General features: G+C 37.4%; 1 protein-coding gene across 1 annotated transcript in view; it reads left to right on the top strand.

Annotated features, from left to right (window-relative positions):
• The window catches only part of DNAI4 (dynein axonemal intermediate chain 4), a 118523-nt gene that overhangs the window by 74587 nt on the left and 25167 nt on the right, over positions 1–18769 (top strand). The window contains exons 9-11 of the mRNA XM_023730385.1: positions 10566–10774; positions 12952–13038; positions 14512–14663. Of these exons, the coding sequence (XP_023586153.1) occupies positions 10566–10774; positions 12952–13038; positions 14512–14663 (448 nt within the window). The remainder of the gene's footprint in view (positions 1–10565; positions 10775–12951; positions 13039–14511; positions 14664–18769) is intronic.

Raw genomic sequence — 18769 nt, 5'->3', positions numbered from 1 at the left:
GGACAGTCACACAATACTGGGAATCATGGCCTAGCCAATTTGACAGATATTTTGGGGGGACATGATTCAATCCAAGACACTGTTACCCTCAGTACAACAGAGAGTTCAAATTGTTCTAGGAATACTTTGTGTTTATGTTGCCCTGGTGGTATAGTGGTTAAGCTCTCAGCTGCCAACTAAAAGGTTGACAATTCAAACTCATCAGCCACTCCATGGGAGAAAGATGTGGCAGTCTGCTTATGTAAAGATTACAGCCTTTGGGAGGGGGCCAAGATGGTGGAATAGTTAGATGCTTCCTGTGGTCCCTCTTACAACCAAGACCTAAAAAAACAAGTGAACTGATTATATGTGACAATCTAGGAGCCCTGAACATCAAAGACAAAGTAGAGGAGTTGGATTGAGGCACAGGGGAAGGGAGAGACAGTTCAGAAGCAGCAAAGAAGTGGCAAACTTGAGCCAGCACACATGGGCTGAGGCAAGCAGTAGTGATCAGGATTGATTTTACCAAGCTGGGAGAGACTGGGCAGTGGAGAGTCTGCATAAACCTCCGGAGCCAGGAGGAAGTGGTGCCGGATCTGCGAAAGTTAAGTGCAAGTGTCTAACTTACTGTGCAAGATTAAAATAACCCCTACCCATTTGAGACTTTTGTAGTGGAGAAGTGCCTCTTTTCGCCTCACCTTTCCCTCTTCCCACTCTGCTCCGTTACCAGTCTGGCAGGATTCAACAATTGCCACACCCCCTAAGCTGGAAATAGGAACTATCTTCTAGCTTTAGGGAAAAAACAAACAAACAAAAAAACCGCCAGCTCCCCTAAGCCAGGTACTCAGGACTAACTGCGCCCAAACCAGTCTCCCAGCTTTAAAAAAGTCATCGTGCCCCATAAGATGCGAACTCAGGGCAGGCAGAGCCCCTTTGCCTAGGCACAGGCATAAGGGGTCTATGAACTTGGAACACCTTTCACCCTGCCTAGAACTGTGTAGTCCCCATTCAACAGCATAGGCCTGCATTAGCATAAAATAACAGGGTATATACCTAAGCCTATTTTCAACCGCAGCAGCCAAAAGGGAGTGGCAGATTTGTGATATTTGACACTGCCCTGCTCATTAAGCAGGGTCCTCACCCACCCACATCAGGGGCCTGAGGACTGGCGGCTTCACCCATTCCACCTAGCCACCCATGACAGGGGTCTGAGAATAAGTGGTGCCTCCCAGTCCATACAGCCAACAGCATGAGTGCCTAAAGTCCGGCTGCAAAACCCACCCACCTACGCACTCTAAGGGACAGGGACATGCCTTCTACCTAAGCACTCAGGGGCAGCCATCAGCCCCCTACCTTGCTTAGCACATAGCCCTTTACTACAGCCAGATACCTGTGCCTGCTCCAGTCACCCCTATGTAGACCTGCCCATGTAGAACTGTAGGTGAGAGCCTGGGTCATACACTCAGTGACCAATGACCTGGACAACTGAGCTGAATCCATGCAAGAAAAGTAAAAGGACTCCTGGGCTCACATACCTCGTAGCAGCTCTAACCACCTGGTGACAGGATGTGAGAGCTTCAAAGATGCCAATAACCAAAGTAGCTCACACACCCAGCCTATTTGGGCATATGAAAACAAACCAAAACAAAAAGCTAGGACATAGTAAGCAAACATACAATAAATAAATATAATAATGTACTGATGGCTCAAAGACAATAGTCAATATCAAATCACATAAAGAGGCAGATCAAGATGGCTCCAGCGAACAACCAAAACAAAGAACCAGGATACATCCAGGGGAAGAATTCAAAATATCAATATACCGAGCCCTTCAGGAGATCAGGAAGGAGATCAGGCAAAACTCAGACCAAGCCGAAGAACATACAGACAAAGAAATAGAGGAATTCAGAAAAGCTCTACAAGATCAGAATGACAAATTTAAGAGGCTGCTAGAATCTGTAGGGAGACAGCAAATAGAAATCCAAAAGATTAACAATAAAATTTCAGAATTAGACACCTAATAGCAGAATTGAGGCAGTGGAAGTCAGAATTAGGGAGATTGAAGATAAAGCACTTGACACCAATTTATATGAGGAAAAATCAGATAAAAGAATTTTAGAAAATGCAGAAACCCTAATAATTATGTGGGACACTAATCAAGAGGAATAACCTATGAGTGATTGGAGTACCAACCAGAACAAGGGGGGATAACAGAAAATACAGAGAGAATTGGTAAATATTTGCTGGCTGAAAACTTCCTTGATATCGTGAAAGACAAGAAGATATCTATCCAAGAATCTCATCAAACCCCACACAGGGTAGTTCCCAAAAGAAAGTCACCAAGACATATTATAATCAAGCTTGTCAAAAACAAAGATAAAGAGAGAATTTTAAGAGCGGCTAAGGATAAACAAAAAAGTCACTTACAAAGGAGAGTCAATAAGACTAAGCTCTGACTACTCAGCAGAAACTATGCAGGCAAGAAGGCAATGGGATGACATATATAAAACCTTGAAGGAAAAAAATTGCCAGCCAAGGATTATATATCCAGCAAAACTGTCTCTCAAATGTAAAGGTGAAAGTAGGGTATTTCCAGATAAACAGAAGTTAAGAGAATTTGTAAAAACTAAACCAAAATTACAAGAAATATTAAAGGGAGTCCTTTGGTTAGAGAGCCAACAGTATCAAATAACAACCCAAGACTAGAACACAGGACAGAATAACCAGATATCAACCCAGATAGGGAAGTCACAAAAATAAGTCAAAGCTAAAACACTGAAAATAGGGAAACAGTGACATCAATATGTAAAAGATGACCACATTAAAAAAGAGGGACTAAATAGTGTAGTCATAGAACTTTCATATTGCGAGGAAGTTCAGGCCATATCAAGAAATAAGAGATTGGATAAAATTATAAAAATAGAGGTAAATTTTAAGGTAACCACAAAGGAAACTAACATATCTACCCATTAAAATAAAAAAGAAGAAAAACATAGAGACTCAGCAAATACAAAATCAATAATAATGAAAAAGATGAAAAGAAAATATATAAAGAAAAATGGCTCAGCACAGAAAATTAAGTGGAACAAAGAAACTGTCAACACCACAAAAAAAAATCAAAATGCCAGCACTAAACTCAAACTTATCAATAATTACACTGAATGTAAATGAACTAAATGCATCAATAAGGGGCAGAGAGTGGCAGAATTGATCAAAAACCACGATCAATCTATGTGCTGCCTACAAGAGGTACACCTTAGACTCAAAGACACAAACAAACTAAAACTCAAAGGATACAAAAAAATATCTCAAGCAAACAACACTCAAAAAAGAGCAGGAGTGGCAATATTAATCTCTGACAAAATAAACTTTAAAGTAAAATCCTCCACAGAGGGTAAGAAGGACACTATATAATGATTAAAGGGTCCAGATAGACGTAACCATAATAAATATATATACACCCAATGACAGGGCTCCAAAATACATAAAACAAATGCTAACAGCATTGAAAAGAGAAATAGATAGTTCCACAATATAGTACTCCTAGTACTATTTATATACTTTAACACGCCACTTTTGGTGAAGGAAGAACATCTAGAAAGAAGCTCAATAAAGACATGAAAGATCTAAATGCCACAATCAACCAACTTGACCTTATAGACATATATAGAACACTCCACCCAACAGCAGCCAAGAATACTTTCTTTTCCAATGCACATGGAACATTCTCCAGAATAGACAACATAGCAAAGCCACAAAGCAAGCCTTAACAGAATTCAAAACACTGAAATATTACAAAGCATCTTTTCTGACCATAAAGCCATAAAAGTAGAAATCAATAACAGAAAAGGCTAGGGGGAAAAAAAAAACATGGAAACTGAACAACACCTTGCTCAAAAACTACTGGGTTATAGAAGAAATCAAGGACAGAATAAAGAAATTCATAGAATCAAATGAGAATGAAAACATATCTTACCAGAACCTTTGGGTCACAGCAAAAGCAGTGCTCAGAGGTCAATTTATAGCAATGAAAGCACACATCCAAAATGAAGAAAGGGTCAAAATCAAAACATGAACCCTGCAACTCGAACAAATAGAAAGAGAGCAGCAAAAGGAGCCCTGGGGCACCAGAAGAAAGGAAATAATAAAAATTAAAGCAGAAATAAATGAAGTAGAAAATAGAAAAACAATGGAAAGAATCAATTAGACCAAAAGCTGGTTCATTGAAAAGGGCAAAAAAATTTGGAAACCAATGGCCAAACTGACAAAAGAAAAACAGGAGAGGAAGCAAATGACCCAGTTAAGGAATGAGATGGGTGATATCACAGCAGACCCAAATGAAATTAAAAGGATCATAACAGAACACTATGAAAAATTGTACTCCAACAAATTTGAAAACTTAGAGGAAATGGACAAATTTCTAGAAACACACTACCTACCTAAACACACATTGAGGTAGAACAACTAAATAAACCTATAACAAAAGAAGAGATTGAAGAAGTAATAAAAAGATACCAACAACAAAAAAAAATCCCTGGCCCTTATGGCTTCACTGGAGAATTCTACCAAACTTTCAAGGAAGAGTTAATACCACTACTACTGAAGGTATTTCAGAGCATAGAAAAGGATGGAATACTCCTGAACTCAATCTGTGAAGCCAGCATAACCCTGATACCAAAGCCAGGTAAAGACACCACAAATAAAGAAAATTACAGACAAATATCCCTCATGGACATAGATGCAAAAATCCTCAACAGAATTCTAGTCAATAGAATTCAACAACATATCAAAAAATAATTCATCATGACCAAGTGAGATTCATACCAGGTATGTGGGGATGCTTCAACATTAGAAAAACAATCAATGTAATCCATCACATAAATAAAAGATAAGGACCACATGATCTTAGCAGTTGATTCAGAAAAGGCATTTGACAAAGTCCAACACCAATTCATGGTAAAAACTCTCAGCAAAATAGGAACAGAAGGGAAATTCCTCAACATAATAAAGGGCATTTATACAAAGACAGCAGCCAGCATCATCCTAAATGGAGAGAGTCTGAAAGCATTCCTCTTGAGAACGGCAACCAGACAAGGATGCCCTTTATCACCACTCTTATTCAACATTGTGTTGGATGTCCTAGCCGGAGCAATAAGGCAAGGAAAAGAAACAAAAGGCATCCAAATTGGTAAGGAAGAAGTAAAAGTACCCCTATTCGCAGATGATTGATCTTATACACAGAAAACCCCAAAGAATCCACAAGAAAACTACTGGAACTAATAGAAGATTTCAGCAATGTATCAGGGTACAAGATAAACATACAAAAATCAGTTGGATTCCTCTACACCAACAAAGAGAACTTCGAAGAGGACCTCACCAAATCAATACCATTTACAATAGCCCCCAAGAAAACAAAATACTTAGGAATAAACCTAACTAGAGACATGAAAGACCTATACGTAGAAAACTACAAGACACTAGCACAAGAAACCTACATAAATGGAAAAACATACCATGCTCATGGATTGGAAGACTCAAAATTGTGAAAATGTCAATTCTACCCAAAGCAATCTACAGATACAATGCAATCTGAATCCAAATTCCAATGACACTTTTTAATGAGATGGAGAAACAAATCACCAACTTCACATGGAAAGGGAAGAGGCCCTGGATAAGTAAGGAATTACTGAAGAAGGAGGACACAGTGGGAGGCCACACACTACCTGATTTTAGAAACTATTATACTGCCGCAGTAGTCAAAACAGCTTAGTACTGGTACAACAACAGATACATAGACCAATGGACAGGATTGAGAATCCTATGTAAATTCATCCACCTATGAGCAGCTGATATCTGACAAAGGCCCAAAGTCCATTAAATGGGGAAAAGATAGTCTCTTTAACAAATGGTGCTGGCATAACTGGATCTCCATCTGCAACAAAATGAAATAAGATCCATACCTCACACCATGTACAAAAACTAACTCAAAATGGATCAAAAACCTAAATATAAAATCTAAAATGATCAAGATGATGGACGAAAAAATAGGGACAATGCTAGGAGCCCTCATACCTGGCATAAACAGAATACAAACCATAACTAACAATACACAAATACCAGAGGAGAAAGTAGATAACTGGGAGCTCCTAAAAATCAAATGCTTATGCTCATCAAACGACTTCACCAAAAGAGTAAAAAGACAACTTACAGACTGGGAGAAAAATTTTTGGCTAAGACATATCTGATCAGGGTCTAATCTCTAAAATTTACAAGATACTGCAACACGTCAATAACAAAAAGATAAGTAACCCAATTAAAAAATGGGCAAAGGATATGAAAAGATACTTCACCAAAGAAAATATTCAGACAGCTAACAGATACATGAGGAAATGCTCACCATCATTAGCCATTAGAGAAATGCAAATCAAAACTACAGTGAGATACCATCTCATCCCAACAAGGCTGGCACTAATCCAAAACACACAAAATAATAAATGTTGGAGAGACTGGAACACTTACGCTTTGCTGGTGGGAATGTAAAATGGTACAACCACTTTGGAAATTGATTTGGCACTTCCTTAATAAGCTAGAAATAGAAGTATCATATGATCCAGCAATCCCACTCCTTGGAATATATCCTAGAGGAATAAGAGCCATCACACAAATAGATATATGCACACCCATGTTCATTGCAGCACTGCTCACAGTAGGAAAAAGATGGAAACAACCTAGGTGCCCATCAACAGATGAATGGATAAACAAATTACGGTACATACACACAATGGAATACTATGCAAGGATAAGGATCAATGATTAATTCGCAAAACATCTCACAACATGGATGAATCAGGAGGGCATTATGCTAAGTGAAATTAGTTGTGAAAGGACAAATATTGTATGAGATCACTATTGTAAGAATTCAAGAAAAGGTTTAAACGCAGAAGAAAACATTCATTGATGGTTAGGAGGGTGGGGAGGGAGGGAGAGGGGATTCACTAACTAGATAGTAGACCAGAATCATCTTAGGTGAAGGGAAGGACAGCACACAGTAGAGGGGAAGTCAGCACAACTAGACTAAACCAAAAGCTAAGAAGTTTACTGAACACAACCAAATAGTTTGAGGGACAGAGTAGCTGGGGCTGGGGTCTGGGGGCCATAGTTTCAGGGGACATCTAGGTCAATTGGCATAACAAAGTTTATTAAGAAAATGTTCTGCATCTCACTTGGGTGAGTGGTGCCTGGGGTCTTAAAACCTTTAAGCGGGCATCTAAGTTGCATCAATTGGTCCCAACTCACTTGGAGCAAAGGAGAATGAAGAACACCAAAGACTCAAGGAAAATATTAGCTCAAGAGACAAAAGGTCCACATAAACCAGAGACTCCATCAGCCTGAGACCAGAAGAACTAGAGTGATGCCAGGCTACCATCAGTGACCTCGCTGATAGGGAACGCAACAGAGAGTCCTTGACGGAGCGGGAGAAAAGTGTGGAGCAGAACTCAAATTCACGTAAAAAGACCAGACTTAATGGTCTGAGTGAGACTGGAGGAACCCTCGAAGCCATGGCCCCTAGGCACTGTTAACCCAGAACTGAAACCATTTCTGAAGCCCACCCTTCAAACCAAGATTAGACTGGACTATAAAACATAAAATAATACTCATGAAGAGTGGGCTTCTTAGTTCAAGCAGATACACAAGACCAAATGGGCATCTCCTGTCTGGAGGCAGGATGAGAAGGAAGAAGGGGAAAGGAACTGGTTGAATGGCCACAAGAAACCCAGGGTGGAAAGGCGGAGTGTGCTGTCACATTATAGGGATTGCAACTAATGTCACATAACAATATATGTATAAATTTTTGTATGAGAAATTAACTTGAGCTGTAAACTTTCACCTAAAGCATGATAAAAAAGATTATAGCCTTGGAAACCTTATGGGGAAATTCAGCCCTGTCCTTTGGGGTCGCTATGAGTCAGAATTGACTCAATGGATTTTTTTTTTTTTTTTTTGGAATTTTCCAGAAGGTTTTTTCTAAATATCTGTACTCCTCTTACTTTGGGGGCTGTCTGCCTGCTTGGTGTTGGGTCTTCCCTTTGGACTTCTCTTTAAAGAATCTGTCCCTTGTATTCTACCAGCTGTATTTCATTCTTATTTTTACTCTACTTGTGTTATGGTGGTGATGTATTCTGGGGAGTGCGATATTATTTGATGTTCTGATTAAACTTGTTTTAGGCGGACACTTTGAACCTGGGTCTCAAGGATGTAGCCTTCACTAATGTTCTTGTTCATCTTTCAGATCTAATTCTGGTCCTAGTAAGTATTCCTGCCTGTTCTCCAAGGGCAGAGATTTTTTGTTGTTATTATTATTGTTACCCTCACCTGTCTGCACTGGGTTTTTACCATCAGTCTTAGGCTACATTCTTTGTTGCCCTTTTTCTTGCAATTGAAGTGGTGATCTGTCTAGGCAGAGATAGGGCTGTGGCTGCTGCTTCCCTCCAGCAGCCAGCGCTAGGTAGGAAGCTTTCTAAGCATTCTCTCTAATCTTCCCTGGGGGGAGGTTTCCTCAAGCAAAATCCTGCAAGAGTGAGTTAACACTCTTATGTCTGCAGCTTCCAGGGACTTTACATTCTCATGTCGTCTACACTTGGCCTTCAGCAGTTCATTAAAATTTTCTAGCTGAATCTTCTTATTGGTTTATATGACAGTTGGTGGCATCCGCCACTGGTAGGCAAATGCTTGTGTCCTTTCTTTCTCCATTTTTCAGCTTAGTTTGTTTGCTTTAAGAATCTTAGTTCTCTGGAGGGCTCAAGAGAAGTCAGTCATTTGCAGTTCGTCTAATATTTATTTGTTGTTAGGGTGGGAACTATGCTGTTTTCAGCTCTTCACACCTCTGAGCTGAAACCAGAAGTTTAACGTATGCATTTTGAAAAAGAAGTTTAAAATTTTGATGAAGTCCAGTTTGTCTTTTTTTTTTAAATGACTTGTGCTTTTGGTGTTGTATTATTTAAGACCTAACTCAAGGTCACAAACGTTTTCTTCTATGTTTTCCTCTAGGAGTTTAATAGTGTTATGTTTTACATTTAGGTATGTGATCCACTTTGAGTTCATTTTTATATATGGTGCAAGGTATGGATCCAAGTTTACATTTTTACTTATGGATATCCAATTTTTCTAGCACCATTTGTTGAAGAGATGATATTTTTCCTCCACTGAACTGCCTTTGCATCTTAATAAAAAGTCAGTTCACCATATATGCATGGGTCTATTTCTGGACTCTATTCTGTTCCATTAATCTACTTGTTTATCTTTATGTCAGTAGCACACCGTCCTGATATCTATAGCTTTATAACAAGTCTTAGGATCAGGTAGAGTGAGTCCTTCAACTATGTTCTTTATCAATGTTGTTTTGGCTATTCGTGATTGTTTTAAATATCCACATGAATTTTGGAATAAGTTCGTCAATTTCTACAAAAAAAAAAAGACTGCTGGGATTTTGGTTGAGATTTTATTGACTCTATAGATCAATTTGAAGAGAATTGTCAAGTTAATAATATTGAGTCTTTCCACCCATGAATCTGTTTACCTTACGTTTATTTAGGTCTTCTTAAATTTCTCTCATAGTTTCAATGTTCAGATCTTTCATATTTTTTGTCAGATTTATCCCTATTTCATATTTTCTGGTGATATTGTAAATGGTGTTATTTTTAAATTTAAATTTTTGATTATTCATTCCTAGTATATATAAAAATACAGTTGATTTTTGTATATTGAGCAACTATGCTAAACTTACTAGTTCTAGTAGCTTTTTTGTAGATTTGCTTGTATTTTCTACATAGGCAATCTTTGTTGTGGTTCATGACCAGCTTTATAGGTTCAGTGAACCTCCTGAAATCATGTGCAGAATTTTAGGTTATATGCATATGTTAATTTTTCTAAGTTTTTGATAAGTGTGTCACAGTGTTCACAAAATTATCAAAAATGAGGCCCTAGTGGTGCAGTGGTTAAGCGCTCAGGCTGCTAACCAAAAAAGGTTACCACTAAAATCTCTACATGATATCTAATTGTTTAAGAAAATATATATGCTTAAAATGCTTTTTGATTATTTCATTTGTAATTCTTTTTTGTTTGTTGTTGTTGTTAGCTGCCATCAAGTCGGCCCCCAGTTCATGGATACCCCGTGCACAGCTGGCTCACACTGTTGTGATCCATAGGGCTTTCACTGGCTGATTTTTGGGAGTAGATCACCAGGCCGTTCTTCCTAGTCTACCTTAGTCTGGAAGCTCCACGAAAATCTGTTCAGCATTACAGTAACACACAAGTTTCTACTGACAGACAAGTGAGGTGCATTGGCTGGGAATCAAACTCTTGTTTCCCACATGGAAGATGAAAATTCTACCACTGAACCACCACTTCCCTCAATTCTTTTAGTAGCCTGTCTAATATTTTTTTGAGTTTAATAAAATAAAAACAAATTTATCACTTTTTATTAGGGCAGATATGTGTTTTTAGCAGTTCTACTGAGGCATTAGAATATGAGTCAAAACTATCACTTTACTAGTGCACAATGATCTTTTTATTTAATTTTGTTTTAGAACCTGAACCTGAAGAACCTGAAGACTTGTTACCAGGTGAAGAACTTGAAGAGGTAGAGGAGGAAGTTAAGAAGGATGAAGAAGAAGAAATCGAAATAGGTGCAGAACAATCAACAATTCCAGCCAATCTGGAAAGACTTTGGTCATTTTCCTGCGACTTAACCAAAGGTCTAAATGTGAGCAGCCTTGCCTGGAATAAAGCAAACCCAGTAAGTTATCAAACATTAAAAAAAAAAATTCTGTCTCTAGCATTTCAGGGCAACTGTCAGGTTTTAATGAAGAATTCTTTTTCTCAGATAATTGGGCAAAGGATTTAAATCAACATAACCCCTGGTTTTAAAATGTATCTTAAAATAAGGTTATCTTTCAAAAAAAAGGAACATGAAAATAGTTATAAAATAATATTTTCTCCTTTAGTATATAAACATCCCATTATTATTTTAGGATGTACTTGGGATATGGACTTCTCTAAATTCATGGCAGATATTGAAAAATGAAATAGATAATATATGGCTGATTCATTTTAACACAGCAAAACCTGATACACCCAAATTTGTATTCTCCCCGAAGTATTCATATTCTGAAGTATATACTTAATTCATTGCCCCTGCAAATGTGTAAAATAATTGTGAGGTTCCTAAAATACTGTTACCACTAATAGCAGCAAATACTTAAATAGCACTTACTGTATACACAACCTTCAAAGCTACCAATGATCATGACGATGGTGCAGGACTGGGCAGTGTTTCATTCTGTTCTACATAAAGCCACCATGAGTCAGAGCCAACTTGATGCCAACTAATCACAACAACCCTATGAGGTCAGTACTATTATTTTCTCCATTATGTTGACAGAAGCCCATAAAGGATAAATAACTTGCCCAAAATGACACAACTGGTAAGTGAAACATCCAGAATTCAAATGCAGATATCTGGCTCCCAAGTTTTTGCTCTTAATTACTGCACAGACAAAAGTCATCTTGAGGCAAGTTAGGTGAGTCCTGAAGCGGGGAGATGGTATGTTTGCTTTTAAAAACAAGATGATTATAGAATGAGACTGGTTTTTCTCCTGGGGTTTATAAATATCTGAAGACATTTCCCAGTTAGCGATTCCAAAAAGCTTATGTGTAATGGTAACATTTTAAAAAATATTTTGAAATATTTAGTATATTTTTAAAGAAGTTAAAACTAATTTGTTTAATCTGTAGTGTGTATGTTTAAGAATTAGCCTTATTTTTTATAGTCACACTTTATTGTTGTTGTGGTTATTAAACAACAGAAAGTTTATAATGATCTTTCTTGAAACCTAAATAACACATTATTTTAATTATGTGTGATTATTTTTGAATAAAAGAAAGTAATTTTAGTATGAATTTGTCTTTATGAAACTATATTTGGCAACATTTTATAGATAAGTGAGATTTAATAAATCAATACTAACAGTCTGTAAATGAAGGTAGATGAAACCTTTTCATAAACTGAACATACTAGCATTTTTAAAATTAATACTTTGCTTTGAGATTGAAATTAAATAATTTTGAAAGAAGATAAAAACACCTGATAGATGGTATTTATAATATTTATTAATTCATTCTACAAATATTTATTGACTGCTCACTCTATGCCAATCACTCTGTTAAGCACTAGAGATACACTAATAATTGAATCATACATAGACCCTGTCTATAAAATAGTTTGCTGTGTGCTCTGATAAGGAAAATAAATAGCGCTGTGGTAACAAAAGAGAGGCTCTTGAAGGCTTCTCAGAGGAAGTGGTGCCTATGCTGAGTCTAGAAGAGAGGAATAGGAATCTGTTAATGTTGAGGTAGGAAGTCTAGTGAAGAGTATTTTAAGACAGAGGGAATGACTGAGAAATGACGTTGGCCTGAAAGTAGGGTGGTGGCAAGAAAATATGATGAATTTTCATAAAGGTGTTCTGATAACAAAGCAGAGGCTGAGTTTGGTCAATCATTAAACTTTTGTCTATGTGTACTTATAAATGCATTTCTTGAAATGACCTGCCTTTAACTTAAGTGTCTTTTATTTTACATTTGAAATGATTAGGTCATCCTCAAAAATTCAAAAGATATTGTAATACCATAATATAATCTTGGAAATTACCTCAACATGTTGAAAGAACTTGTTAGCAGTTGATTCTTTTTAGATGCTTATTCTTTAGTCTGAAAGGTGAGAAGCATCATACTGATTATTATTATTATTTTGCTTAGGAAGATGGAAATGTAGAGTAAAAATAGATAACATACTGGTATTTTCTTCCTCTTAATTGAAAATTATAACACAGTTGTTCAATGTAGATCTTTATACATTTGCCAGCATTTTTTATGCTATCTTATTTTAAATGTATTTTTTTTTTTTTTGGTTTTCAGGACCTTGTGGCTGTTGGCTATGGGCACTTTGGATTTAAAGAGCAAAAAAGAGGATTGGCTTGCTGCTGGTCTCTAAAAAATCCCATGGTAATCCAAACAAGAATAAGACCTGTTTTTATTCAATTAATTAAATGTTGACATAATTCTCTTAGATTATATGTAGTTGTATGTGATAAATTAAAATCAAGAGAATTTTATCAATCAAGACTTTTGTTCTTTATTTTCTTTGGTTTATATTCATAATAATTAAAATTTGTTCTTGTTAACATAGGGTAAAGGAAATTCATTCACAAATTCATTTAATAAATATTTATTGAGCATTGACTGTGCTATTATATCTGATGATGCAGAGCTGAACAATTATGGTTAATCACAGCTAATTATAAAGAAGAATAAATTTGCAAATGAAAATCCTTTGAAAATTACATGTGTCTTTTACTACTGGGTTGCTTCTTAAATATATGAGTATTTCCTTATCACCTGATCTCTGCTATCTTCAGCAGATATAAAATAAATTAATATAACTGTCTTACTGCCATGCATTTTTCAAGAAGAATGATAAGAATCACAGTCATCTTTTTTGCTAAACAACATGGGTCAATCTGTTACTTTTCAGCTTTACATTTAGTTTTAATCCACAACTAAATGTAAAGTGGAAAACAGAGAAGGGCCAGAAGAGCATACGAAAATTATTAAAGTTTTTATAAATAGCTCCAGTATGTTAGTAAGTTGGGTTTATATAGCATGAAAGAATGGAAGAAGCAGTTTTAAACATGTGGAAGTATTGACATTAGATCCATCATCAGTAGCTTGTCTCCTTGCCCCACGTAGGTGGTTAGAAACAGGAAAGGATTTACATTCGAAATTAAAAGGAGACACAGACACACACACACACACACACACACACACACACACACACACACTCTTGACAGATTTGTAGAACAGAGTATATTAGAGAGTTTTGGAACTTCTACCCATTGTTTAGAAATGATTACATAATCCAAACATATGAAACAGATATTGGAAGGCAGTATCATCTATTAGATGATTTGTTTGGGGCCCATTATTTGTTTCTATAAGAAGACAGATCCGTGAAGATCATACTAATCTTACTGAACGATTACCAAAATTTGATAATTATTGTAGAAGTCCATGCTGTATTTCTTAAAGCTGTTGAGCTCGGAGGAGCCATGGTTTTATGAAGTAAAGGAAATTGAGGTATTATTCCAATCTACTGGAAGTTAGATAGGAGTAACTGAATGTAGATGAGCCTTTCTCACATCCCCACTGCCACCAACCTTGTCTCAGCCACGATCGATCTTATCCTACCTAGACTACTGCAACAGTTAATGGATCATTCTGCCTCAATTTTTGCCCACTATACTCTGTTCTCTACATAGCATCCAGAGTGATTTTTTTAAAAGCATAAATCAAGTCATATTAAACTCCTACTTAAAATTCTTCACTGTATTCCCATTACAGATGGATTAATAATCAACTCCCTTACTGTGACCTATAAAAAGAAGTTTAAAACGAAAAAATTTTTTTCTTTTTATTCAGTGGCCAGAACGTATATATCAGAGTCTACATGGAGTTACTGCTGTGGATTTTTCTGTTGGATCACCTCACCTTTTAGCAGTTGCTTATTACAATGGCTCAATTGCAATTTATAATGTACAGAGCAACAGTACCGTTCCAGTTCTGGATAGTAGGTGAGAATCCAAAATAAATAAATGAATAATATTACATGCTTTTTTAGAGAGAAGTAGATATTTATTTTAATATTGGTTTTAAGTGAGTGTTTATGTTGTTATTGAGAGTAATACCATTATTTTTTAAATATTTAACAATTCTTTATATTGTTCTCTCCATCTGGAATGCTCTGTCCTTATATCTCCTTCATCTTCTTCTCTGTCCACCTCACCGGCAGACTTTCATTGGCTTGATAGTTTATGCTGGTTCTGAAAATACTGGGTAGGCCTCACATCCTTCAGGAAACTTTCCCATTCCTTTTTTTTTAAATTATTTTTTTGTGCATCCTACCTACACATGCCTTTATCATAGCACTTATCACACTGTATATAAATTATTTGTTTACATATGTATCTTCCTGAGGAGGCTGACAGCCCCTTGAAGGCAAAGATTGAGTCTTATTTACCTTTGTAGCCTCAGTATGTCATACAATATCAGGCATGTAACAGGAGTACAGTAAATGCTTAATTAATAAACAATGAATGAGTGAGTGAGTCATATTGAAGAAACCAAAAAGTTGAAGGTGAAAGATACAGAGTAGCTTAGGTTTTAGGAATAGATCAGATACCAATGCGGCTAAAATGGGGTGGTACATTTGTATTGGTGCTTGAATAATATAGGTAAAACTGGAAGTAGGTATTAAAGCAGGAGTTCTTAATCTTAACTTTGAAATTATTTTCATAGCTTTGTAAACATGGGATTTTGTGTATGTTTCTGGGCAGACTGTTCATAACTTTTATCAAAATACTTATACATATCTATGATCTTAAAAAGGTTCATAACTATTGCATTGGAGGGTTTACATAAAAAATAAAGTAAAAAAGACAAGGTGGCGGAGTAGTTAGACACTTCCCGTGGACTCTCTTACAACAAAGACCCAAAAAAACAAGTGAATCAATCATATATGACAGTCTAGGAGCCCTGAACATCTAAGGCAAAGTTGAGGAACTGGACTGAGTGGCAGGGGATGGAGAGACTGTTCAGAAGCAACAAGGAGTTGCCAGACCTGACCCCGCAAGAGCCTGAGCCCTTCAGGCCTGATCACCTCATGGGTGACTGGTGAGGCAGGGAAGCAGCGGTGCTCAGGAGCCGTATTCCACACTGGGAGAGACCCAGCTGCAGAGAGTCTACTTGGCCACCCAGAACCAGTGAGAAGCAGCTCTAGATCAGCAAAAGATAAGTACTTGCATACAACCTACTGCGCAGATCAAAAACACCCCCCTTAGGGAAAAACTTCTCTCCCATTTACCTCCCTGCTCCCTGCTCTGCACTGAGTCCTGGACTGGCTTCAGCAATCACCAAGTCCCCTGGGCCGGAAGTACGATCCATCACATGCCCTGAGCCATTCTCCTAGCCTTGGAGAGTGAACAAATTAACAAAGAGCAGGAAAAATAAACTGCTGACTCCCCTAAGCCAGGAACCCAGGGTAGGCACAGGTCCTTTGCCTAGGCACAGGCATAAGGGATCCAGGGACGTTGAGTGCCTTTCCCCCTGCAGAGACTTGTGGGCACATTTCAACAATGTAGGCCCTCATTATCACAATGCAACAGGGATATACCTGAAGTCTAACTTGAACTGTTTCAGCAGTGAAGTGGCAGGTTCTTGACATTTGACACTGCTCTGCCTATTAAGCAGGGTCTTCACCTACCCATATCAGGGGCCTGAGGACTGGTGGCTCCCCCCATGCCACCTGGCCACCTGCGATAGGGGCCCAAGAATAAGAGGTGCCCCCTAGTCCTTACAGCCAACAGAATTAGGTCCTCATAGTCTAGCTGCAAAACCCACCCACCTATATGCTCTAGGCAAATGGGACATGCCTTCCTCCTGGACACTCAGGGTGGCCATCAGCCCCTTGCCTTGCTCAGAGTGTGTCCCCCTGTTGCAGCCAGATGCCTGTGCCTACACCAATCACCCATGCCTGTCTAGGGCTGTAGGTGAGAGCCTATACCACACACTTGGTGGCTATCTACCTGGGCACCGTAGCTGAATCCATACAGGAGGAGTGGGCAGACTCCTGAGCTCACATACCTAGTAACAGATCTAACCACCTGGTGACAGGACATTAGAGCTTCAAAGGTGCTAAGAATCAAACTGGCTGATACAAGAAGCCTATTTGGGCATATCAAAACAAAACAAGGAGCTAGGACACGGTAAGCAAACATAAAATAAATAAATATAATAACTTATTGATGGCTCAGAGACAACAGTCAATATCAAATCACATAAACAGGCAATTCATGATGGCTTCAGCAAGCTCCCAAAATAAAGAATCTAGAAATTTTCCAGAGGAGGAAAATTTCTTGGAATTACCGGAGGCAGAATATAAAAGATTAATATACAGAACTCTTCAAGAAATTAGGAAGGAAATTAAGCAAAACACAGAACATGCAATAGAGGAAATTAAAAAGATGAGAGAAAAGCATAAGGACAAATTTAACAGGCTGCAAGAATCCATAGAGAGACAGCAATCAGAAATCCAGAAGATTGACAATAAAATTTCAGAATTAGACAACTCAATAGAAAGTCATAGGAACAGAATTGAGGCAATGGAAGTCAGAATTAGTGAGAGTGAAGACAAAGCACTTGACACGAACTTATTTGAGGAAAAATCAGATAAAAGGGATTTAAAAAAATGAAGAAACCCTAAGAATTATGTGGGACTCTATCAAGAGGAATAACCTATGAGTGATTGGAGTACCAGAATAGGGGGGATAGCAGAAAATACATCCAGAATTGTTGAAGATTTGTTGGCAGAAAACTTCCCTGATATCGTAAAGATGACAAGATATCTATTCAACATGCTCATCGAACCCCGCATAAGGTAGATCCCAAAAGAAAGTCACCAAGACATATTATAATCAGACTTGCCAAAACCAAAGATAGAGAATTTTAAGAGTGGATAGGGATAAATGATAAGTCATCTACAAAGGAGAGTCAATAAGAATAAGCTCAGACTACTCAGCAGACACCATGCAGCCAAGAAGGCAATGGGATGACATATGTAAAGCCCTGAAGGAAAAAAACTGACATCTAAGAATTATATATTCAGCAAAACTATCTTTCAAATACGATGGTGAAATTAAGGCATTTCCAGATGAACAGAAGTTTAGGGAATTTGCAAAAACCAAACCAAAATTACAAGAAATGCTAAAGGGAGTCCTCCGGTTAGAAAATCAGTAACATCAGCTAACAACCCAAGAGTAGAACAAAGGACAGCACAACCAGATGTCAACCCAAATAGGGAAGTCACAAAAGTAAATCAAAGCTAAAACACTGAAAATAGGGAAACAGATGTCAATATGTAAAAGAGGACAACATTGAAACAGAAAAGAGGGACTTAAAAAAGGTAGACATAGACTTTGCTTATGGAGAGGAAGTCAAGGTGATATAAAGAAATAAAAGACTGGTATAAACTTAGAAAAATAGGGGTAAATATTAAGGTAACCACAAAGGAATCTAACAATCCTACAAGTCAAAATAAAAAACTAGAAAAATATAAAGACTCAGCAAACACAAAATCAACAATGAAAAAGATGAAAAGAAAATACATAAAGAAAAACAACTCAGCACAGAAAATTAAGTGGAACAAAGAAAAACTGTGTACAACACACAAAAAAAGACATCCAAAGGACAGCACTAAACTCATACCTATCAATAATTGCACTGAATGTAAATCGACTAAATGCACCAATAAACAGAGAGTGGCAGATTGAATAAAAAAACATGATCTGTCTATTTGCTGCCTACAAAAAACACATGTTAGACTTAAAGACACAAACAAATTAAAACTCAAAGGATGGAAAAAAATATATCAAGCAAACAACACTCAAAAAAGAGCAGGAGTGGCAACATTAATCTCTGACAAAATAGACTTTAAAGTAAAATCCACCACAAAGGGTAAGGAAGGGCACTATATAAGGATTAAAGGGTCAATACACCAGGAGGACATAGCTATAATAAATATTTCTGCACCCAATGACAGGGCTCTGAAATACATAAAATGAACTCTAACAGCACTGAAAAGAGAGATAGACAGCTCCACAATAGTAGTAGGAGACTTCAACAC

Source organism: Trichechus manatus, unplaced genomic scaffold, assembly GCF_000243295.1.
Source record: "Trichechus manatus latirostris isolate Lorelei unplaced genomic scaffold, TriManLat1.0 scaffold00003, whole genome shotgun sequence".
Classification (NCBI taxonomy): domain Eukaryota; kingdom Metazoa; phylum Chordata; class Mammalia; order Sirenia; family Trichechidae; genus Trichechus; species Trichechus manatus.
This window is presented reverse-complemented; position numbering and strand designations above follow the sequence as displayed.